Source organism: Adelges cooleyi, unplaced genomic scaffold (genome assembly GCF_023614345.1).
Source record: "Adelges cooleyi isolate 19-005CV unplaced genomic scaffold, UGA_ACOO_1.1 ACOO_flye_CR_arks_rails_tigmint_CR_PRNA_247, whole genome shotgun sequence".
Lineage (NCBI taxonomy): Eukaryota > Metazoa > Arthropoda > Insecta > Hemiptera > Adelgidae > Adelges > Adelges cooleyi.
Genome location: NW_026095912.1, coordinates 1,452,458 through 1,477,449, shown reverse-complemented (window position 1 = coordinate 1,477,449; position 24,992 = coordinate 1,452,458). Strand labels below are relative to the sequence as shown.

Genomic DNA, 24,992 nt, shown 5'->3' with positions numbered 1-24,992 from the left:
AAAGGCTTCAATTACAGGATTATTAGCCTAGAAGTTAATGTACAATAAATTTAGGAATTAGAATAACATGATATTTATAGTTTATGGCTCATATTTACACTGTGAAAAAATTTGATGATTTCAGTGGTGTTTTCTTCTTTGAATGCTTGGAGAAGTGTGAGAGGATTGTTGAAACATATCGATAAATTTGTTTCAGATATAAATACAAGTAGTTTTATTACGTCGGTCATCACATAAAATATAATAATAATTTAATGTTAGCGCATTCCGTATTATAAGCAGATATAATAAATAACCACCCATTATTAGACGAAACGTAGGCTGTTACTGATAACGGACTTTACACTTAAACCTCCTAATCTAGTCGGAGCTAGTCATTAGCTGGTTATATCGGATGGCAATGTAGTATCTAAACTGTGCACCAGTTACCACGGAATAATCGAGTGACCAGTAACCATAATATATTTTATTATTTGTACAAAATCGCATAATATTTATTATTTGTACATAACCTCTTTCGCTAACAAATGTTTACTTCACAGTTCACACAATTTCCATTAGTGAAATGAGAAATTACAAACTTAATTTAAAAAATGTTAGTAAATTTACATTTTACTTTATAGTAAATATCATAGCATGCTTATTGTAGTTATGTCATAACTCGTTATTTTATAATTTTTGAAATATATGCATAAATATATCAATTGATAATATTTGCTCTCGAATTTAATAGGTAAGTTTATTAGAGTTTAATAGGTAATTGAATACAATACGAATTCAATTAGCTTTTTTAATTTAGGTTGAATGCTTTTTTACTGATAATATTTCATCTTTTAAAACCCAATGTTATCATGTAAAATTGGTGTTGAGTATGACATATCAATTGCTATGGTAATGTATTTCCAATTGGACCCTTGACCTTACAATTATGTACCAAGGTGTAAACTATAAGTATAAAACATTTATTTCTAATGTGACATTTTTTCATGTGAATGTATAATATCAATACTAAGCAATTTGAACGAAAAGTGTGTTGTGTTGTGATTGACTTAAAATAATTATTTATGCATGTATTTGTGTAGGTATGTGGGTTGATAACACTCACATACCCGTTTCATTTATTTTTAAAAATATCAGTAATTAATGTATGCATTTCATATTACTACATACAAGGAAACACTTCTTGATAATACCATTATTGTTTTTTATTTTATTTTAAGCCTATGCTTGTATATTATTTTTATTTGATTAAACTTATCAAAGGTAGTTCAAATGTCTGCTTTCAGCTTAGTTATTTCTTACAACGAGCTAACCCATATATTGCGTGTTTAACATACATTACGGATATTTGATCATAAAGTTTTAGCTATAATTGACACGGGTATTTGGCTATCAAAGTTAAATTTTATATCAAATTTATTAATATACAATAATTCTCTCTTTGAAAAGTTGTAATTTTATTAATTGGTATTTAATGAATTCAGTAAATCAAGTAAATTGTTACTTTTAAGTTGAACAATTTCAATTTCAAATGTATAGTTATTGTTTTTGTTTCATATTTTTGATTGAATATTTTCAAAATAGTAACATTTGTAATTTTTAAATTTGTTGTTATATTAATAATAAGTTTATGAATAGTTTATTTGTTAAACACTTATATTATCAGACAAAAGATTACTATTGTTCTTTAAATGTTACACTATACTATCTATTCGTAGTTGAAATTTATCAATACAATTTATTGTTTTACTATGTGTTATCAATGTTTAAATTTTGTAAAGTACACTCAACAAAAATTAATGAAAATTGTTATTAAATCTTTAAAGTAGGAAAAATGTCGCATACGTATTGTAGCAAATAATCTTTTAACCATTATTTGTATCATTAAATGTAAACAAACTTTATTTTTAATAACTATGCATTATAAGACATAAGTCAGTATAATTGATTTTATAATTATTTGTATTTATACATAAATGTAGTATACATACATGTATGTGTATAAAATCAGACAAACTTGTCGCGTACAGACTATAATTTAACAATTCTACATAATCTTAGTAAAATGTACCCGTTATAATAGTTTAATAATGTCTAAACTTTAATTTGTATGGTAAACAAGGAAAACATCAAATAATGGTTTTCTTTTCAAACAACTAAAATCTGTTAAGCTTTTAAATTTCTGGATATTAAATAGTGAAGGAAATAATTAAAATAAGAAAATACTGATTATAAAATCAAAATAAGCGAATTCAACTGTAAAAGAACTTACTTTTCAAATTGAAATTATTGAAACAGACATATTTTATTATAAAGGCTTTAGAATCACTATTATTATAACATTATATACATCTTATAAGTTATAATAATAGTTAGTAAGTACTAATAAAAGGATTAGAAGTATATAAACTATTTAATTTAATTTGTAATTAATAAAATAAAAAAGACAAGTTCTGATAATTTAATGTTTGCGTGACACAAACCCTAACTTTATTCCTGAAAACGAATCGCAGGTGAGTTTGAGTATCATTGTAAGATGTAGTGTAATTGAGTCATAAACATCTAAGTTCAACGGTGACCTTATTTTGATATTTGTACAAATTAAATAAGGGACATTATAATACAAACAAAACATATTATAATACGACCATACCTACTCATCGCATTTTCGTAAAAAAAACCGTCGGATTTGGTAAAACACATTTTGTTTTTGTTTGTCTTTAAGCATATCTTTTTGGATTCTGTTTTTACATCAGTATCTACAAAATATGTTTAAAGGCAAACAAAAACAAAACGTGGTTTACCAAATCCAAACCGTTTTGCTGCTAAAATTTCCTACGTTGTTTCCTTCGTAAATGCACTTTGAAATTGGCGTTAAAACCAAAGCAGTCTTTAAATACTACATTTAATTGAAATATACTTGAAAACTTTTGAATAATTTTTAAAATGGCTATTTTGCATACGAAACAAGTTTTTGCGTTATGCTTAATAATTTGTTTTTTTAAACAATCATTTTCTACACCACTCACAGAGGAGCAAAAGGTAATCAATATTTAAGTGTTTTTTTTAATGTATTATAACATATATTAAAAAGTGTAAACATACTTACATACATAAAACATTTCTATAATTAGAAGAAAAAAAAAATAATACTTTAAAATGGATTTAAATCAAGAGTAAATTTTATGTTTCATTTTTTTTTTGTTTTAAAGATGGCGTTACACCAGAATATAGAACTGAAGAAAGAGGTAATTAATACTTAATATGTTATCTTAAGGGCATTCAATATCGACCATTTTTAAGGAGTTTTGTATAGGTAATATTTTAAAAAAATATGGTTAAAATAAATTTTGACCATGTCAATTAATTAACTGGTCACTTTGTATAAGCGCCATGGTATTATTTTTAATTTAAATCATTTTGTCTATGAGTAAAAGCCATTTTGTTAATAGTACATTTTTTGTCCATCGCACAGGCTGAACTAGTATTCCAATTAGTAATCAGAAAACAGATTTGAATTCGTTATTAAGTTTACTTAGGATCCTACAAGGTACTTTTTTGATATCTTTTTCTTACTATGAATAAGAAACGTTTGAATATTTTATAAAATTTTAAAATTAAAATCAAATTTGTAAAGGGTTACAATTCAAAATTGAAAAAATTGCTTTGTAGCACCTTAAGTAAACTTCTGGAGGAGTTCAAATCTGTTTTCAAATAACTTATCAGTTTACTGGTTCGGCCTGTGCGATTGACAAAATAATCCTGTGTTTTGACTGAAAAACCGGCTGGTATCGAATGCCCTTAAAAGCTACACTATTTTGGGTTATAAAACTCAAAATGTCGTACAAGGACTATAATATATAAGTACCATGTAACAATATTACAAAACTATGTACTAGTAATTATGATTATAACAACAAAAGTTCTAATATCGAAATAGTGGTATCTCACATTGTGGCCAAGTCTGTTTTATGCCATTCAGAAACTCATTCAGAAAAGTAATATGGCCAAATGTTATGCAATACAAATAATAGAGCAGTGTTGCTCATGAAAGTAGGAGTGAAGTGAGGTTATAAACTAAAGAAATAGCAGAATCGACCATAATGCAGATATCATTAATTTGATAGGCTAACATTTTTGTGAGGGATCTGGAACTTGGCTCTTCACTGTTAGGGTTTTGTTGGAGATATCATTCCTTTTTGCTGGCTTCAGCGTCGTGGAAATATTTTACGAGTCATTGGTGATAGCATTTTGAACATTTGGATCAGAGAGCCACGTTTTTGATTCATGTGGCCACCAAAGCAGAACTTGCTTTTTTTTTACTTAGAACTCAGACTTTCCCCCTTAGTTACACTATATATAATACCTGCCTTTGTGCCAAATTTGACGTCTCTACCTATACGGAAAGTGTTTTATAGATTTGATGATGAGTGATTGAGTCGGTGAATCAGTAACAAAAAGGAAAACTTTTGAAATTCTCCTGTTTTAAAAACGATTACTTTTAGACGCTCAAATTTGTACGATATACTAAGCTATTCGAGTTTTATCTATGTTTTAAATTACAAAAGCTTATCTTAGGAGAAAGCAGAGACATGTGGGTTAGAAAAACTGGGTGAATTGGTTCGTGTAAAGGTCCGCTGACATTGCTAGAACTTGGCCTGGCGCACTGCTGTGCTCTCAGATATACCCTAATTTAGTTGAAAAATTTTGAAAATTTTAAAATGATTATTATGCATGCAAAACAAGTTTTTGTGTTATGCTTAATAGTTTGCTTTTTAATATCCAATATTTTCTACACTCAGATGAACAGAAGGTAATCGATAATTAAATAATTGATTAAAATGTATTATTAAACCGCGTGTTATAAAGTGTAACTGTTATAACTCACCTACTACAGTTTAGTTGAAAACATTTTTAATTATAAAAAAATGAGCATGTTAAAAATTAAAATAAATTTTAAACCAGAATTAATTTTATGTGTAATATTTTGTTTTTAAGGTGTTAACGGAATTAACCAAGGAAGAGGTAATTCATATTTAATATTTTATCGTAAACAGTTCTAAAATTAGCGCTATTTCAGGTTTAGGAACTAAAAATGTTGTTTAAGAACTATTTTTTAAATTCCGTTAATTATTATCATAAAGGTCTTCAAGTACACAGATTATGTGTACTTGAGTGTGCAATGTGTGCATTAGAAAAAATAGAGCAGTGGATGGTGATAACTGATATGTGTGTAAAATACAATTTTAAAAAAATTCAATGACTTTGTTTAAAAAAAAATATATATGATTTTGACAACAAAATATATTTTATTTTTTTATTTTACATCAGAAATATACAATCTGTACAATGAGCACAATAAGCATATTTGATAAAAGTAGAGATAAATTACATGAATACATTTTGATGGAAGAAACCACTAATTAGTGACACTTCCAATGATTTTTTGTTTAATTTTAAACTTGATATTATTAGATTGAATATCACGTCACACTTACGTGTTAAACGTCTGGGTGGGTCTCCAGGTATGGACAAGGTTGAGAGGTTTTTTATAAGGGGATTATAGTAAGGGAGTAATTTAATGTGGAATCTTTTATAGTAGGAGATAGCTTCTTCATGGACTGTTTTTAATTTAAGGTCGTTATGGAGTGTATAATTAGAGATATAAGGAGGTGCATTGATTAATTTTCTTTAGACAATGTTTTGAAAGCATTGAATTTTATTGGTATCGGATTTTTTAGCATTACCCCGTAGCTGAAGGCCGTAAGTCCATATGGGTCTTAAAAGGGTTTTATAAATTAGAAGTTTAGTATTAATATCTGTAAATTTATTGTTTACGATTAATGATTTGAGTACCGCAGACGGCTATTGCTGAGCCCATGTTAGTCGTTTATCTAGTGTGAGATCGAGATACTTGACAGAGGAAGAAGAGGGGATTTGTAATCCGTATAGGGAGACACCAGGACAAGGGAGAAGTCTTAGAGTAAAGGTAGTATGAACTGATTTTGATTGATTAATTTTAAAACGTCATTTTGTGTACCAGTCTTCCGTTAAATGAAGATGATTTTGCAAATTGACGGATGCAATCTGTGGGTCAGAGTTACAGGACAAAATGGCTTTGTCATCAGCATAATCTGCAACCATTGTGTTAGGAGTTGTGTGTTGGTCTGAGGTATAGATATTGAACAGGACTGGAGATAGAATACCTCCTTGTGGAACTCCCGCATTTATAGAGGCTATATCAGATACTGAAGAACCATGACGGCTTTGGAAAAAACGATAACAACAAAATATGAAATCACAATAAATTGTAAAATTATGAAGCAATGTTCTAACTAAAAGTTTGTTTCTATAAACAAACACTTTCTACACTAACAGAGATGCAGGAGTTAATGGATATATAAGTTTTTTTTTTAAATGTATTATTTAATCGTACATGAATATGTGTAACCATAACTACATGACTACTTGTTGAAAATTAATATGGATTTAAAACTAGTGTTAATGTTATTTCTAATACTTTGTTTTTAAGGCAGAAGACAGAGAGAAACTGAAAAAAGTAATGCATATTTAGAATTTTATCTTAAACAATTGTGAAAGTAGCGCAATTTACATAATACTACATTTTATTTGAAAACATATTTAATATTTATAAAGAAATATTTTTGTTAAAAATTAGAATAGATTTAAAACGAGTGTTAATTTTACATTAAATGCTTTGTTTTTAAGGTCGATGATGGTTTGTACACGGAAGCGGTAATCTATATTTATTATTTTATCTTAAACATATAAAAAAGTAGCGAAACTCATATAAGAATGTACTGTTTAAACCAAGGGATGGCAAACGATGCACATTTTTGGCTTTTGATTATAGTTCTTGAAACAGATTTAAAATATTTTTAGTTTTTTAAGCAACTTTTAAGACCTTTAATTTAATTAAAGCATATGACAATAATGGTTATTCAAACCGGATTCTTTTAATTTAAGTTTTTAGCTAGAATTATTAATTAGCTGTGTATAAGTCTTTAAACTTAATACTCTACTAATATTAGTATTAAAATATGTCATAAGAAAAATTATTTTATGTATCATTTTAGGTAAAAAAAAATCGTGCAAGAGTAGAGCGATTCACCGATCGCCTGAGTCGTAAAGAACCAAAAAATAAAGACAATGGTGAGTAATAAGTGTATACACAAATTAATAGAAACTATTTTTTATACCACATTAATATTGATATGTGGTACCTAATAAAATAAAAAAATATCGAACATAAAAAGCGGGTTTGTTCACAACGAATGGTAAACAATTTTGCTGTATCCATTAAAATAGTTTCAGCAGATGAATTTGAGAAGATAATTGCCGAAGATGATGCTTACATGGCTGAGGTAATTTATATTTATTATTTTATCCTTAACACATAGCGGAATTCACATAATAGTGTATTTTTTACACATACATCGATACAATATAATAAATTAATATAATCAATATACATTTTTGGCTTTTGGTTATGGTTCTTGAAAAAGATTTTGAAATGTTTTTTCTTAATTTACCAATTTCAAAGACTTTTTTTATTAAATTAGGGTCAACAGTTATGTTTATATAAGCCAGATTCCTTTGCCAAAAAATTCAAACACTAACTTTTCACTAAAACTATAACCTAACTAATAAGGTTAATAAACTAATACAATTTAAATAATAAAAAAATGTGTATTAATAATTTTTTTTATAAAATAACATACTAAGAAGTTTATTATTTTAAACAGTATTTACACATCATTATAAATTTAAAATGTAATTAATATAAGTCATTATGTGTTTTAAACCTTTTGGACTAAACTTGTATTGGGGTGGGAAAAACAATTCAAAATAGATTTTTTTTAAATAATAAGCAAAAAAACTGACAACACTGACTATAGATTAATAACTATATACACTATTATTTATTGTATAAGTTGTTAATTAGTAATTTTATCTAATCCAATATTGTATAATTCTTGAAACTTAAAACCATACTAATATAGGTATAAAACATAGAAAAAAGTTTTTATTTAAATACTTTTAAAATGTTTAAATATTTTTAAATATATTAAAATATTTTTAAATCATTTTAGAATATGGAAATTGTCGGTAGGCGGATGCGAATCCGTTTACGCCAATCAGGTATGTAATCATTGACTGATTTCCATAGTAAGCTATATATTTTAAAACGAAATTTCGAAAAAACTATTGTTATACCTTCTTTATATTGATTTGTGGTGCCCAATACAATTAAATATTATGTCAAAATGAAAAATCGCACTTGTACGAAACGACTGGAACATGATTTTGTTGTATTCATTAAAACTGATGAACTGTACTTCGTATGTAACTAATTCAAACATTTTACAGGTTATCCGATATTCGGAGATAACGAGGAGTTAATTGCTGAGGATATGAAAAACGAGAATGAGGTAATATTCATACTAGTATTTTATCCTAATTAGATGGAAAAGTCTTGAAATAGATTTTGAAATATTTTCTGTTTTATTCACAAATTTAAGGGACCTTTTATCAAATAAGGACTGACAGTAATAGTTCTATAAGACGGTTTCCTATAAAAAATAAAAAAAATGTCCACTTACATTTTACGAAACCTAAGCTTACATATGAACTAACTAATATTTGGAAGCTCAAATAATTGTAAAAAAAAAGCCAGTACAGTTGGGGCATAGTGGGGAAGGGTCTACAGAATTTATTATAACTGAAAGTGATAAAATCACTTTTAAATAAACCCTTCGATGCAAATCTGTGGATAGTATGTTCAAACCAGCTAGAGTGGTTTAAAAGATATCGTGGGAACAGCAATAATGTACTAAAAATTTAATATTTATTCTTGTGTAGGGTGGATACGATAAGGGTTCATCGTCTGTCTACAATAATGTACTGTCATGGTTACCAAAATAACGTAATTGACAATACAATGCAAATATTTCCATTACCTGTTGACTGTCGATTGACTCACACATAGCATCCTATAAATTGACTACGGCCAAAGTGTAAATTTACCCTATTTTTTGGGGTTTTCCTTAAAAAAAAAAAAAAATTTGGACACAGATTTTGTAAAAATGGTATATGTCCTAGTTCCATTTTAGATCTAATATCGTACTAATTTTCAGATCTAAATCTCTAAAACTTTGCTTGAAAAAGCGAAAACAAGAAAAAAATGCTATCGCTTCTAGGGGAAAGGGTCCGTGATATTTTTTTGTTTTGCTAATGTTTATCGATAGATCCATGTTAGAAGAACAATTCTTATAAATTTGGAACTTTTTCGACTATTTTTAAAAAAGTTATAATTCATCGCTATTTTAAGTTGAAATATGTGTAATTTTTTTGGGTGTTTTCCTCGATTTCAAAGGGGTAGGGGTAGTTTTTTTAAATTTTCGGTCCATTAAAATACCATTTAGGTATGATTTCTGATTTATAGAGTTGTTACACGAAGAAATCGGTTTAGCGGTTTATGAGATATCTTGGGTCTAGTCACATAAAAAAAAATAAACTAAATAAATAAAATAACATCATTGTACAAACAATACCTTCTCCGCTCCGCACCTAAGTTAAAATATATAAACATCTACACTTATAATATAATATAATACATACTATATAATTTATACAACTTATTATTTATTTAAACAAATGTTATAAAATGATTTTAGTATATTGCCGCAAGGAATGAAAAACTCCGTGAGTTAAAGAAAAAATCAAAAAGGAAGTCCTGCCTGTTTTCTTCGCTTTGTCCAAAGAAGAATGAGTGACCGGACACAAGCATCTAGAGACTCATTTTTATTTAAATTAATATATAAATATATAGTTACATAATTTTTGTATGTGTTTTAATACATCTGAGATATGTGATACTGGTTTAACTGACTGTATAAGAAACTTCCTAATTTAAATTAAAAATTATAAAATGTGTGTAACTTTTCAATTACTGATATTATTAGTTATTATACTAAGGTTATTTAAGCAATGACCAAAATGTATAAGAATAAAAAAATCGGTATATCTTTTTCTTTTAAACACTATTTTGGATTGTGTCATATATTTAATTTGCATAATATTGTTGTTATTATTGCTTAAAATCATTTATTTTTTGATCCTTTGTACTTATTTGTGTAATCTTAAAATTAATTGAAAAAGTATGGTTATTAAATAATGAATAAAATTTAATAAAATTTAAAAAAATAGAAACTCGTTTCTTTTAAGCAATATTTTGGATTGTGTTATATTATATTTCATTTGCTTAATAATATTGTTATTAAATAATTATTTAAGTATTATTTCTCGAACCTTTAAACATTTAACTTTTATGCTACAAGGGTTCTGAATATTTGCATAATGTATGTTTTTCTATTATTATCTGTTTAGTTATGTTGTAGTCACTTTAAAAATATTTTTATTTAAAGACTATTGTCTATAATTTCATAGATTTTATTCTTATATAGTGACAGACGATTCAGTGTAATTTTATTGTAATAATATTATTGTAATTAATCATAAACTTGGAAAAAATAATAAAATCTACACGAAAATTCCTAGCCACGTTATGTTTTACAAGTTAGACCAGTAAAATTCATTTTTGACGTTTTGTTTTATAATGAAGAGTTTTATTTGTTACGGTGTGTATATTTTTTGATTAATTATAATATTATGTAGTTGGTTACATGGTTGGAAATATATTTTTGGTGTTAAGCAAAAACATGTGTACTTTTTTTAATATCCTATCAAGGTACATTCGTATAGTTATATGAAAAGTTTTCTAATGTAAAAACTAGGATATTATAAACTTAAGAATTGTCCATAGTTTGTCGCTTTAAATTTATTACAATGCATTTTACTATTATTCAAATGTGTGATAATAATAATATATACAAATACTTAAATACGTTATGCTTAATTTATACCAGAATGTTATTTTCAGAAATTGGACTTGATTGTTTGTAATTATAACTAGCATAGTTTATGTTATTTATTTACTATGCAGCTAAGAAATTATCATTATTATTTGATATTTTATACAATCAAATTATATTCAATATTAAGTAAAAGGTTTAAAACGTTTAAAATACAATCAGGGTAGTTGTCAGTTGTTAGCATTCCAACAGTCGTTGTGGAAAAACACTATATTTTATGTAAATAAATAGTATAGTTGACATAGGAAAAACAAAATTGAAAACACATGTTGATCATATTATATAAGTAATGATCGAACAATAATGAGTCCTGGATTCTTTTTGGGGTGGTATACGATTTCTATGTCATAACAATAATATTATGAATCTATAATGTGAAATAGTTTTGTACAATTTGTCCTTATTGTTACCTATTAACGTTATTAGATATAAATATATATATATAATACTGGACCAATTACAAACATGGTGTACCAGATGTGAGAAACGAACAGATGCTAATAACTGTCGGTTGGTAACATCGACCCGTGTTAGGTTAGGATAGGACACAACTGTCGGTATCATAATATTGTATTTACTAGTAGGGAGGTTGTAAAAGAGTTGGTTCGGATGACCATTGGGCTTAGAGTGGAACCTTTGCATAGTAGATTGTGGCAGTTTAGTGAACTGTTCTGGCGTTTAAGTCTGAACAATTACTTCGATTAATGCAAACGCGAGTATTTATAAAAATAAAAATAATAATAATCCAACTATTAACTATCCAACTATTATTAAAAGACTACGGCTCTTTCTTTTTTGTTTTATTTACACTAAGACGATATACATATATATATATACAGTTTTAACATTTTATAACATGATAGAAGTAATACGAGAAAAATAAGATAATCATAAATAATACAAGATAGTTAATAGTAGTTGTAAATAGTATTAATAATAGATTCGTATTTAGACATATAAGTTAATTTCGCTTTCCGGCCTTTTTTCAAAGAATAAGAACTGACCGGACACAAACATCCACAGACTCATTTTTTATTTAAATAAATATATAGCTACCTACATAACTTTTGTATGTGATTTAATACATCTGAGACATGATGCTATTTCACCATCGCTTCTTTACACACCATTAAAAATAATTCATTATAATCCTAGACATAATACTGGTTTAAGACTGTTTAAGAAACTTCCTAATTAAAATTAAAACATGTGAAAATTGTGTAATCTTAAAATTACTTGAAAAAATATGGTTATTAAACAATGAATAAAATGTATTAAAATTTAAAAAAAAGATACTCGTTTCTTTTAGGCAATATTTTGGATTGTGTTATATTATTTTTCGTTTGTTTAATATTATTGTTAATAAATAATTATATTCATATTATTATAATTATATTATTTCTTGATCCTTTACTTATAACTATAATGTTTACAAGGGTTCTGTGAATAGTTACTTAATGTATGTTTTAATAAACAAACCGGCGCTAAGTTCAGTTATCAAATAAAAGATAAACCTTAACGCTTCACACTTTTTTCACAATAATACTATTTATTTTTTATTAATTGATTTCTATATTAAAAATTATTTTCCACTTTTTAGTTCAATGTGCTTTTAGCTTCGATGCAAAGCGAGAAGGTATTGGTTTTACTCTGATGTGTGTTTTTTTTTTATCTGTAAACACTGTAACTTTTTTAATACTGGACCAATTCCTTCGAGTAGCAACTCTATGAATCGCAAATTTCATCTAGTTGGTACTTTGGGGGGGGGGGGGGGTAAAAGTTGAAAAAGTTCAATTCTTCACAGACGAAAGTTGAAAAAACAAAAAAAAAACACTTATAATGTCAATACTCAAAATAATGTAATGCCTATAGGTTATTATTTGCATTGCACATTGTGTGATGTTCACGACGAAGCCTTTATTGTAAAAAACAATTTTTTTCGATAAATATAATATATTATAACGATACCCACTGTGGAAAAAAAACCGCATTAAAAGTATGAAACGGTTGAAGAGAAATTTTATACACGGCATACACGTTTTAGAACAACATCTAAGTTCAACGGTGACCTTATTTTGATATTTGTACTTACTTACTCAACGCGTTTTCGTAAAAACACCGTTGGATTTGGAAAAAACAATATTTTTTGTATTTGTCTTTATAGCATACCTTTTTAGATTCTTTATGTATCCAGTATCTAAAAAATATGCCTAAAGACAAACAAATACAAAACGTCTTTTACCAAACCTAACCGTTTTGCCACTAAAATTCCCTACGTTGTTTCATTTTCTCTTTTCACTTTGCACTTTAAAGTTGGCGTTAAATCAAAATCGGTCTTTAAACACTACATTTAATTGAAATATATTTTAAAACTTTTGAATAATTTTTAAAATGACTGTTTTGCATACGAAACAAGTTTTTGCGTTATGCTTAATAATTTGTTTTTTAAAACAATCATTTTCTACACCACTCACAGAGGAGCAAAAGGTAATCAATATTTAAGTTTATTTTAATGTATTATTTGCACATATATTAATAAGTTTAAACATACTTACATACATAAAACATTTCTATAATTAGAAGAAAAAAAAAATAATACGTTAAAATTTAAAATGGATTTAAATCAAGAGTTAAATTTATGTTCATTTTTTTTGTTTTAAAGAATACGGCAATACGGCGTGATATTCTGAGGGAAGAGGTAATTAATATTTAATATTTTTTCTTAAGGGCATTCGATACCGACCATTGTTAAAGAGTTTTGTATAGGCAATATCTAAGAAAAAAGTGGTTTAAATAAATTTCGACCATGTCAATTAACTTACAAGTTACTTTGTATAAGCTCCATGGTATTATTTTTAATTTAAATCATTTTGTCTATGAGTATAAGCCATTTTAGTTAATATAATAGTACACTTTTTGTCCATCGCACAGGCTAAACTAGTATTCCAATTAGTAATCTCAAAACAAATTTGAATTCGTTATGAAGTTTACTTGGGACCCTACAAAGTACTTTTTTGATATATTTTTCTTACTATGAATAAAAAACGTTTGAACACTTTGTAAAATTTCAAATCAAATTTGTAAAGAGTTAAAATTCAAAATTGAAAAAAGTGCGTTGTAGGATCTTAAGTAAACTTCATGATGAGTTTAAATCGGTTTTCAAATAACTTATCAGATTACTGGTTCGGCCTGTGCGATTGACAAAATATGTTGTGTTTTGACTGAAAAAACGGTCGGTTTCAAATCCCTTAAAACGCTACACTATTTTGGGTTTAAAAACTAAAAATATCGTACAAGGACTAATATATTAATACCAAATAATAGTATTATAAAATTATTTTTCTTCTTTGAGTGCCGTATTCGTTATCGAACGTTGGCAATCATGTTAGCTATTTGGTCTCTATTAACGGCTGTTCTGAATAGAGAGCTCGTAGATATATTGAACCACTCTCGGAGGTTGTCCATCCAAGAAATTTGAGGTCTTCCACGGCTCCTTCTTCCAACTATTTTGCCTTGTAGTATTAGTTGTAGTAAATTATACTTTTCTGGATGCCGCATAAAATGTCCTAGGTATTGAAGTTTACGCGTTTTTATTGTTGTCACTAATTCCAGATTCTTGTTCATTCGTTCCAATACTGTGACATTCGTTATGTGATCGCACCAACTAATTTTTAATATTCTTCGGTATATCCACATTTCGAACGCTTGGATTCGGTTGATCGAAACTTTGGATAAAGTCCAAGTCTCTACTCCATAAAAAAATACAGTAAATACATAGCAACGAATCATTCTTATTCGGAGATTCATGCTTAGTTGATGGCTACAGAATATATTTCTCATTTTCATAAAAGCCGCTCTTGCTTTCGCTATACGACATTTTATTTCGTGCGAATGATCCTATCAATGATTGTCCAAGATAAGTAATTTTATGTACTCTATCTAAGGGGACATTGTTAAGTCTAAGCACATTTATCGGGCTTTGTTTTTTATCGATTATCATATATTTGGTTTTTCGGGCATTTAAATGTAGACCTAAGTTTTCACTAGCTGTTATTACTCTGTCCAATACCTTTTGCAGGTCTTCGATGCTGCCAGCTATCAACACGGTGTCATCTGCATATCTCAAGTTGTTTATAATTTTCCCATTTATAACAATGCCCTCTTCTGCCTCTTCCAAGGCCTCTGACATTATTTCTTCTAAATATAGATTGAAAAGCAATGGCGAAAGGATACACCCTTGTCGAACTCGTCTTCGAATTTTAAAGTCATTTGAAAGTGTGTTATTTATTCTAATATTAGCTTGTTGATGCCAATACAAATTTGTTATGAATTGTAGGTCTTTTCCATCTATACCAATTTTTCGTAAAACCTCTAATAGTCTCTCATGTCTCACCTTGTCAAATGCTTTCTCGAAATCGATGAAACCCAAATAAACCTTTTGCTTGATGTCTCGGCATCGTTGAACCAGTATTTGGTTGCTAAATAAAGCCTCCCTAGTTCCAAGCCCATTGCGGAAACCAAATTGTTCTTGACTTATATATTATTCCGCTTTTTTGTAAATTCTGGCGTGAATAATTTTTAAAAATATTTTTAGTGTGTGGCTCATAAGACTAATTGTTCTATAATCATTACATTTCTTTGCATTTGCCTTTTTGGGTATTGCGACAAATGTGGAATGTAGCCAATCATTTGGTATGTAGCCTCTATCGTAGATAGCATTGAACAACTCTGTTAAGCGTGTAATGCAGTTGGAATTGGTCAAGGTCTTCAGTAATTCTGTTGGTAATTCATCTGAGCCCTCAGCTTTCCTGTTTTTTTAATTGCTTATAGCTTTCTGCACTTCAGCCACCATTATTGACGGTCCGCTATCATTAAACGTTATTCCGTGATTTTCTGGCCGTACATCGTGGAAAAGTTCTTTTTCCAAGTATTGTTGCCACCTCTCGAATTTATCTTCCAAGGTTGTTATGAAATTCCCATCCACATCTGTTAAGATGTTTTCTGGTGTTTTTGATACTACTCTGGCTGCTTCTTTAATTTTTTTATGTACATTGAAACTATCGCCTATTCTCATATAGTTTTCGATTTCTTTGCATTTATTTGCGAAATACTCTTCTTTTGCTAGCCGTATTTCTCTTTTTATTTGTCTATGGATTTGTTTATACTGTTGATCATTTACATTTTTATGTTTTCTTCTTTCATTCATTAAGTTCAGAATCTTGTCAGTAATCCATGGCTTTTTCTTGGTTCTTATATTTTGTCCTAATTTACTTTTGGCTACTTCTGTAATGGACTTTTTAAATGATTGCCATGATTTTTCAATATTGACTTCCAATTTTCCGTTTACTGTTTTAACTTGTGACCATTCTATTTTATTTTCAATATCTGTTATTAGTTCTTCTTGTATTTTCCCATCTGTCAAGGTGTCTAAGTTAAGTTTAATTTTTCTAGTAGGTTGTTTTATCTTTTTGAGTCTTATCTTGAGTTTTGCTAATAATAGATTGTGATCTGAAGGGACATCTGCTCCTGGATATGTTTTGACCGTTTGGATTGCATTTTTATATCTGTTGTTAATTAAAATGTAATCTATTTGATTCCGTACCACATGCATTTTTGTGTCAGCAGGAGATTTCCAAGTGTATAATCGTCTTTTGGGGAGTTTAAAACAAGTATTCATTACTGTCAGTTTCTTTTCTATACAAAACTGGATCAGTCTTTCTCCACGGTAATTTCTTACTCCTAACCCAAACTCTCCGACTACACCTGGAATTTTACCTTCACCAATTTTGGCATTTAAGTCTCCCATGATTAGATTAGTGTCTCTATCTTTAGTATATTTAAGTGCTTTAATAAGGTCTTCGTAGAAATCTTCTATTAACTCTTCGTCACTCTCAGCAGTTGGAGCGTAAGCTGCTATGATATTTATCTTATTTGGAATTGCTTCCAGTTGTACTATTAATATTCTATCGGATATCGGTATGAATCCGCTTACTGCTCTGTTAATATCCTTATTAAGTATTATTCCGACACCGTTTCTGTGTCTGTTATCATCATCTTCCCCGCTATAATAAACTGTGTGTTTGTTTATTTGGCATTTACCCGACTTAGGCCATCTCATTTCACTTATAGTAAGAATAGAGATGTTAAGTAAAATCATCTCGGTTATTGTATTGTGAATTTTTCCGGCTTCAAACATACTTCTAACATTCCATGTACCCACTCTTGTTATATTTCTGGTGTTGTAGGGATTTCGCTGGTTGACGACCGAGGAAGCCCTACTTCTACTTCCACTGCCGAATCTGGGGTTCCGACATCCGTGATTAGTAACGTTTTTATCTATATAATTATTTGCTAACATGATTTTAACTAGGGAATTTTATGTAGTGGTTTCCCGTTGCCTTCTACATCGCGATATTACTTCTAAGAAGTAACGTGAATAATCACGCCGAACTATCAATACTTGATTTACGCCGTGATATTCTAGTGAAGTCGTCGCTGCCCAACCACACTCTCTATTTGGTCCACGGGTGTTTATTGGTTATTAACACCTATCCTATATATCTAAAGGACATTCGTGTTGGAGTTGAGATTCTCCTGCCTACTGGAATCGTCCTCCTGGGACTTTCCGCCAGTAGGAGCTCGGGTCCCGGGTTCGCTATACCCGTAGTATAAAATACTTCCCCTGAGGGGATTATAAAATTATGTATTAGTAATTATGATTATAACAACAAAAGTTCTAATATCGAAATAGCGGTATCTCACATTGTGGCCAAGTCTGTTTTATGCCTCATTGAGAAAGGTCTTGATTCATTCTGAAAACTGGCCAAGTGTTAAGCAGTACAAATAATAGAGCAGTATTGTTCATGTGAGTAGGAGTGAAGTGAGGTTATAAAATAAAAAAAATAGCTGACTCGAGCATAATGCAGATGTCATTACTTTGATAGGCTGACATTTTTGTGAGGGGATCTGTAACTTGGCTCTTCACTGTTAGGTTTTTGTTGGATATATCATTCCTTCTTGCTGGCTTCAGCGTCGTGGGCAACGTGGAAATATTTTACGCGTCATTGGTGATAGCATTTTGAACATTTGGATCAGAGAGCCACTTTTGATTCACGTGGCCACCAATGCAGAACTTGCTTTTTTTTTTTACTTACAACTCAGACTTTCCCCTTTAGTTACACTATAATACCTACCTATTATGTAACTGTAATTAAACACCTACTACAGTTAAGTTGAAAATAGTTTTAATTATGAAAAATGAACATATAAAAAATTAAAATTAATTTAAAACCAGATTTAATTTTGTGTGTAATATTTTGTTTTTTAGGTGATAAGGGAATCATTACAGGAAGTGGTAATTCATATTTATAATTTTATCGTAAACAGTTCTAAAATTAGTAAAATTATAAAGCAATGTTTTAGTTAAAAGTTTGTTTCTATAAACAAACACTTTCTACGCTAACAGAGAAACAGGAGTTAATGGATATATAAGTTTTTTTAAAAATGTATTCTATAACCGCACATGAATATGTGTAACCGTAACTACATGACTACTTGTTAAAAATTAATATGGATTTAAAACTAGTGTTAATTTTATGTCAAATACTTTGTTTTTAAGGCAGAAGACGGAAAGAAACTGAAAGAGGTAATGTATATTTAGAATTTTATCTTAAACAAATGTAAAAGTAGCGCAATTTACATTATACTATATTTCATTTCAAAACATATTTAATATTTATAAAGAAATATACTTATTTAAAATATACTTTGTTATTTTAAGGTCAATCCCGCTTTGTACGAGAAAACGGTATTCTATATTTATTATTTTATCGTAAACATAAGCAAAATTAGCGAAAGTTACATAAGAATATACTGTTTAAACCGTGGGATGGCAACCGATGCACATTTTTAGCTTTTGGTCATAGTTCTTAAAACAGATTTAAAATATTTTTAGTTTATTAACCACCTTCGAAGACTTTTCATTTAATTAAAGCATATGACAATAATGTTTATTTAAACCGGGTTCTCTTAATTTAAGTTTTTAACTAGCATTACTATCTAATTGTGTATAAGTCTTTAAACTTAATACTTTACTAATGTTAGTATTAAAATATGTCATAAGGAAATTGATTTTATATATCATTTTAGGAAGAAGAATGCAAAGCAAGAGCAAAGCGATATTACCAAAACCGATATGGTAACGAACCAAACAGTGATGATGGTAAGTAATAAGTTTAAACACAAATTACGAAAAATGGTTTTTTATTCCATAACTCGATGGTTAATAGGTCAATAAATGTAACCTTAATTTTTTCGATTTTGAGGTTAAGTTTGCCATCGATTATATAGATAGCAATATATATTTTAGCCAATAAAAACTATTTTTTATACCATATTAATATTGATATGTGGTACCTAATAAAATAAAAAAATATCGAAAATAAAAAGCGGACTTGTTCACAACAATGGTAAACAATTTTACTGTATCCATTAAAATAGTTTCAGCAGATGAATTTGAGAATATAATTGCCGAAGATGATGCTTACATGGCTGAGGTAATTTATATTTATTATTTTATCCTTAACACATGTAAAAGTCGCGAAATTCACATAATAGTGTATTTTTTACACATACATCGATACAATATAATAAATTAATATAATCAATATACATTTTTGGCTTTCGGTTATGGTTCTTGAAAAAGATTTTGAAATGTTTTTTCTTAATTTACCAATTTCAAAGACTTTTTTTATTAAATTAGGGTCGACAGTTATGTTTATATAAGCCAGATTCCTTTACCAAAAAATTCAAACACTAACTTTTCACTAAAACTATAACCTAACTAAAAAGGTTAATAAACTAATGCGTTTTAAATAATAAAATGTGTATTAATTTTTTTTTTATATAATAACATACTAAGATGTTTATTATTTTAAACAGTATTTACACTTCATTATTAATTTAAAATGTTATTAATATAAGTCATTATGTAATTTCAATCTTTTGGACTAAACTTTTATTGGGGTGGGCAAAACATTTAAAAGTAGATTTTTTTTAAAAATTTAGCGAAAAAACTGACAACGCTGACTGTACATTAATAACTTTACACACTATTATTTATTGTATAAGTTGTTTATTAGTATTTTTATCTAATCTAATTGTGTATAAATCTTACAACTTAAAACTATATTAATATAGGTATGAACTATAGAAAAAAGTTTTTATTTAAATATTTTGATATCATATTAGGAAAAAGAAATTATCGATAGGAGATTGCGAATCCGTTTACGCCAATCAGGTATGTAATCATTGACTGATTTCCATAATAAGCTATATATTTTAAAACGAAATTTTGAAAAAACTATTGTTACACCTTCTTTATATTGATTTGTGGTGGCTAATACAATTAAATATTATGTCAAAATGGAAAACCGCACTTGTACGAAACGATTGGAAAATTATTTTGTTGTAATCATTAAAAACTGTTTAACTGTATTTTGTATGTAACTAATTCAAACATTTTACAGGTATTCCAATAATCGGAGATAACGCGGAGTTAATTGCCGAGGATATTAAAAACGAGATTGAGGTAATGTTTTGTTAATGTTTATCGATAGAACCATGTTTGAAAAACAATTCATATGAATTTGGAACTTTTTCGACTATTTTTTAAAAAGTTATAGAGCTACGCAATTTTAAGATGAAAAATGTGAACATTTTTTGGGTGTTTTTTTCAATTTCAGTAAGGAGCGGGTAATTTTTTTTAATTTTCGGTCAATTAAAGTACCATTCAGGAATGATTTCTGATCTATAGAGTTGCTACAAGAAGAAATCGGTTTTGCGGTTTTTGAGATATTTTGGGTCTAGACACATAAAAAAAAAAAAAAAAATAAAATCACACCATTGTAAAAACAATACTTTCTCAGCTCCGCACCGAAGCTAAAATGTACATACATCTACACTTATAATATAATATAATACATACTATATAATTTATACAACTTATTATTTATTATATATTACATACAACTTATTATTTATTTAAACAAATATTAAAAAATGATTTTAGTATAATGCCGCAAGGAAAGAAAAACTCCGTGAGTTAAAGACAAAAACAATACTTCGTATGTTACTAATTCAAACATTTTACAGGTATTCCGATAGCCGAAGATAACGCGAAGTTAATTGCCGAGGATATTAAAACCGAGAATGAGGTAGTATTCATAATTAGTATTTTGTCCTAAAGAAATTTAAAAGTCTTGAAACCCATTTTGAATGATTTTCTGTTTTATTCACCAACTTAAGGGACCTTTTATTAAATAAAGACTGACAGTAATAGTTGTATAAGCCACTTTCCTATAAAAAAAAAATGTGCACTTACATTTAACGAAACCTAAGCTTACATATGAACTAACAAATATTTGGATGGTCGAATAATTGTAAAAAAAAAGCCAGTACAGTCGGGGCAAGTGGGGATGGGTCTACAGTTTTTATTATAACTGAAATTGATAAAATCACTTTTAAATAAACTCTTCGATGCAAATCTGTGGATAGTGTGTTCAAACCAGTTATAGCGGTTTAGAAGATACCGTGGGACCAGCAATAATGTACTTAAAATGTAATATTTATTCTTGTGCAGGGTGGATACAATAAGGGTTGATCGTCTGTCTATAATAGTTCTGTCATAGTTACCCAAATGTCGTAATTAACAATATATATAATATAATACATGCAACTTATTATTTATTTAAATAAATATTAAAAAATGATTTTAGTATATTGCTGCAAAGAATGAACAACTCCTTGCTTTAAAAACGGATAAGGAGTGACCGGACACAAGCATCCACAGACTCACTTTTTATTTAAATAAATATATAAATATAAAGCTACATAATTTTTGTATGTGATTTAATACATCTGAGACGTGATTCTATATCACCATCGCTTCATTACATTTCACTAAAAATAATTCATTATAATCCTAGATTTTATAGCTATCTGATACTGGTATAAGACTATATAAGAAACTTCCTAACTGAAATTAAAAATTATAAAATTTTGTGTAACTTTTCAATTACTAATATTATTAGTTATTATACTAAGGTTATTAAGCAATGACCAATATGTATTAGAAAAAAAAAACGGTGTATCTTTTTCTTATAAACACTATTTTGGATTGTGTCATATATTTAATTTGCATAATATTGTTGTTATTATTGCTTAAAATCATTTATTTTTTGATCCTTTGTACTTATTTGTGTAATCTTAAAATTAATTGAAAAAGTATGGTTATTAAATAATGAATAAAATTTAATAAAATTTAAAAAAATAGAAACTCGTTTCTTTTAAGCAATATTTTGGATTGTGTTATATTATATTTCATTTGCTTAATAATATTGTTATTAAATAATTATTTAAGTATTATTTCTCGAACCTTTAAACATTTAACTTTTATGCTACAAGGGTTCTGAATATTTGCATAATGTATGTTTTTCTATTATTATCTGTTTAGTTATGTTGTAGTCACTTTAAAAATATTTTTATTTAAAGACTATTGTCTATAAATTCATAGATTTTATTCTTATATAGTACGATACTTGTTTTACGTATAAGGATTGAAGATAAAAATATTCTAAATATTAAAAAATGTAGAATAATATGTACCTACAAGTTTAGGTAAAAATAATTTTCAAAATATTCATATTTTTAGATTACATGAGTGTCGTACGTTAGTTGGATCACCCTGTATATACCCTTTATAGCTACATACTTTTTGTATGTGATTTTAAACATCCAAAACATGACGTTCACTAACTAATAACGAATAGTTTGATACTATTTAGGAATTTAACTTTTTATTAGGCACATTGTTTGCTTAAAGCTTTAGTTTTTCAAAAATTGTACAAAAAACTTTTGATAACAACATGGTTTTTAATTATAGAAATTGGTAATTTAGGTATGAATACTTGTGTTGTAATAAATTAACAACAACAAAAGATATTTGAAAAGAAATGTGATTTTGTATTTAAGTTAATACGACATTTGTTATTTGTTTTTAGACAGGAAATTGTATGATATTCTGATAGCCCTTTGCTTGATGGTCTTATGCTGCTATTTAGCACATGGTCATTTATACAGCCTAATCGCCCTGCGATTCGCCGACACCTTAGCGTGTTTTGATTGTTATGTGTGTGTGTACTCTTCATCTGCATATCTGTCATTCTGTTGATAACCATTGGGTTGAACATCGGTTACAAGACAAGTCTTCAAATTGTCGTTAAGTATATTAATGTTAATATAAATATAGTTGTTTTTAAGTTATTGCGCCGAGTGGCATTAGTTCATAAGAATTCCCCCCTCCCCATGTCATCATTAGTTAATAATTTTATGTTTGTTTTGTATTTATGTTTTAATATAGTTTTTTTACTTATTTCAATTCCTCGTCCGCTTTCAATGTTATTGTAAGTATCATCCCATCGTCTATACAGTCAATTTTATTCGCTTTTATCTTATGAATCCTCTAGTACACTGCATATTGAACCACGCAAATAATCGGACCCAACCCGCATAAAAGACATCCGGGAGGCCGATTATACAATATGTTAATGTAAAGGTGTGCTTATTGGGACAATATTAACAAATCGTTTCAGGAACAATAATATTATAAGTACAACATACACGGTCAACGTGGTTTGTATCATATTTTTGGTGTTAAGTAAAAACATGTGTACTTTTCTAGTACCCTATAAAGGAACATTCGTATAGTAATATGAAGGGTCTTATAATGTAAAGACTAGGAAACTATGAACTTGAAGGGTTTTCCATAGATTATCGCTTTGAAGTTATTATGATGCATTATACCATTCAAGTATGATAAAAATAATTACAAATACTTGAATATGGAATGCTTAATTTGTACCAGAATGTCCTTTTTAGGAATAGTTGATTGTTTATAATTGTAACAAGCATAGTTACTGTTATTTATTTACTATACCTAATTATGTTATATTTTATACACTCAAATTATATCCAATATTAAGTAAAAGGTTGTAAAGGTTTAAAATACAATCAGGGTATTCGCATTGAATATTGCGTGACGTTCACAACGTAGCCGTCATTGTAAAATACAACTTTTTTCGATAAAAAAATTATATTATATGCCTACTGTGGAAAAAAACCGCATTAAAAGTAAGAAACGGTTGAATAGAAATTTTATCTGATATTTGTGCATTATAATACAAACAAAACATGTGATACGACCATACTTACTCAACGCGTTTTCAAAAAAACACCGTTGGATTTGAAAAATATGCCTAAAGACAAACAAATGCAAAATGTCTTTTACTAAACCTAACCACTTTGCCATTAAAATTTCCTACGTTATTTCATTTTCTCTTTTCACTTTGAAGTTGGCGTTAAAACAAAATCGATCTTTATACACTACATTCAATTGAAATATATTTTAAAACTTATTCAAAACTTTTGAATAATTTAAAAATGGTTTTATTGCATACGAAACCAGTTTTTGCGTTATGCTTAATAATTTGTTTTTTAAAACAAACTTTTTCTACACTCACAGAGGAGGAGCAGGTAATCAATATTTCAATTTTTTTTTTTTTAAGTAGGGTGAATGAAGATATTTTCGTTGCATAAGCAATTTCGTGATATAGTTTGTTGATCGTATCGCGTATTTCCCTATTAGAAAATTGTCTTGAAAATCACACTGATTGTTAAAACACAGTTATTTTAACAATCAGTGTGAGTCCTTCACCCTAATATTAAAACACATATTAAAAAATGTAATCATACACACATACATACAAGTTTTCATAATTAAAAAAAAAATTATATATTAAAATTTAAAATGGATTTAAATCGAGAGTTAATTTTATGTTTAATAATTTTTTTTAAGATAGCGTTAGATCGTCATAATGAGCTGAAGATAGAGGTAATTAATATTTTATATTTTATCCTAAACGCTAAACTATTTTTCATATGCAAAATTTTCGTGAGCCACACTGCTTTTTTACTTGTATT

At 28.0% G+C, this 24,992-nt stretch overlaps 2 protein-coding genes across 4 annotated transcripts; one reads left to right on the top strand and one right to left on the bottom strand.

Moving 5' to 3' along the window:
- The first annotated feature begins 455 nt into the window (after window positions 1–455).
- LOC126836724 (uncharacterized) lies at window positions 456–9,953 on the top strand. Of its 3 annotated transcripts, none has more exons than XM_050570334.1 (9): window positions 456–595; window positions 3,213–3,248; window positions 4,999–5,025; window positions 6,730–6,756; window positions 7,098–7,173; window positions 7,330–7,385; window positions 8,115–8,163; window positions 8,392–8,453; window positions 9,699–9,953. In XM_050570334.1, exons 1-9 carry the CDS (start codon window positions 566–568, stop codon window positions 9,795–9,797), a joined length of 462 nt encoding a protein of 153 aa, XP_050426291.1. In that variant the 5' UTR covers window positions 456–565; the 3' UTR covers window positions 9,798–9,953. The 3 variants fall into 3 exon arrangements, with proteins under 3 accessions (XP_050426291.1, XP_050426288.1, XP_050426289.1); XM_050570331.1 differs by lacking the exon at window positions 456–595 and adding an exon at window positions 2,880–3,042; XM_050570332.1 differs by lacking the exons at window positions 456–595; window positions 4,999–5,025; window positions 6,730–6,756 and adding an exon at window positions 2,880–3,042.
- A 5,818-nt stretch (window positions 9,954–15,771) lies between these two features.
- Window positions 15,772–17,313, bottom strand: LOC126836939 (craniofacial development protein 2-like). The gene has a single exon (XM_050570659.1). It carries the CDS (start codon window positions 17,311–17,313, stop codon window positions 15,772–15,774), a length of 1,542 nt encoding a protein of 513 aa, XP_050426616.1.
- Between the last annotated feature and the right edge of the window lie 7,679 nt (window positions 17,314–24,992).

What these genes read in the sequence shown, in the direction of transcription:
- LOC126836939 (XM_050570659.1), bottom strand. Translation starts at nt 17,313, where the DNA reads ATGTTAGCAAATAATTATATAGATAAAAACGTTACTAATCACGGATGT.
- LOC126836724 (XM_050570331.1), top strand. Translation starts at nt 2,947, where the DNA reads ATGGCTATTTTGCATACGAAACAAGTTTTTGCGTTATGCTTAATAATT. An exon ending in CGGAATTAACCAAGGAAGAG is followed by an intron (nt 5,026 to 6,729) that starts GTAATTCATATT and finishes TTTGTTTTTAAG; the next exon opens with GTCGATGATGGTTTGTACAC. An exon ending in AATCCGTTTACGCCAATCAG is followed by an intron (nt 8,164 to 8,391) that starts GTATGTAATCAT and finishes AACATTTTACAG; the next exon opens with GTTATCCGATATTCGGAGAT.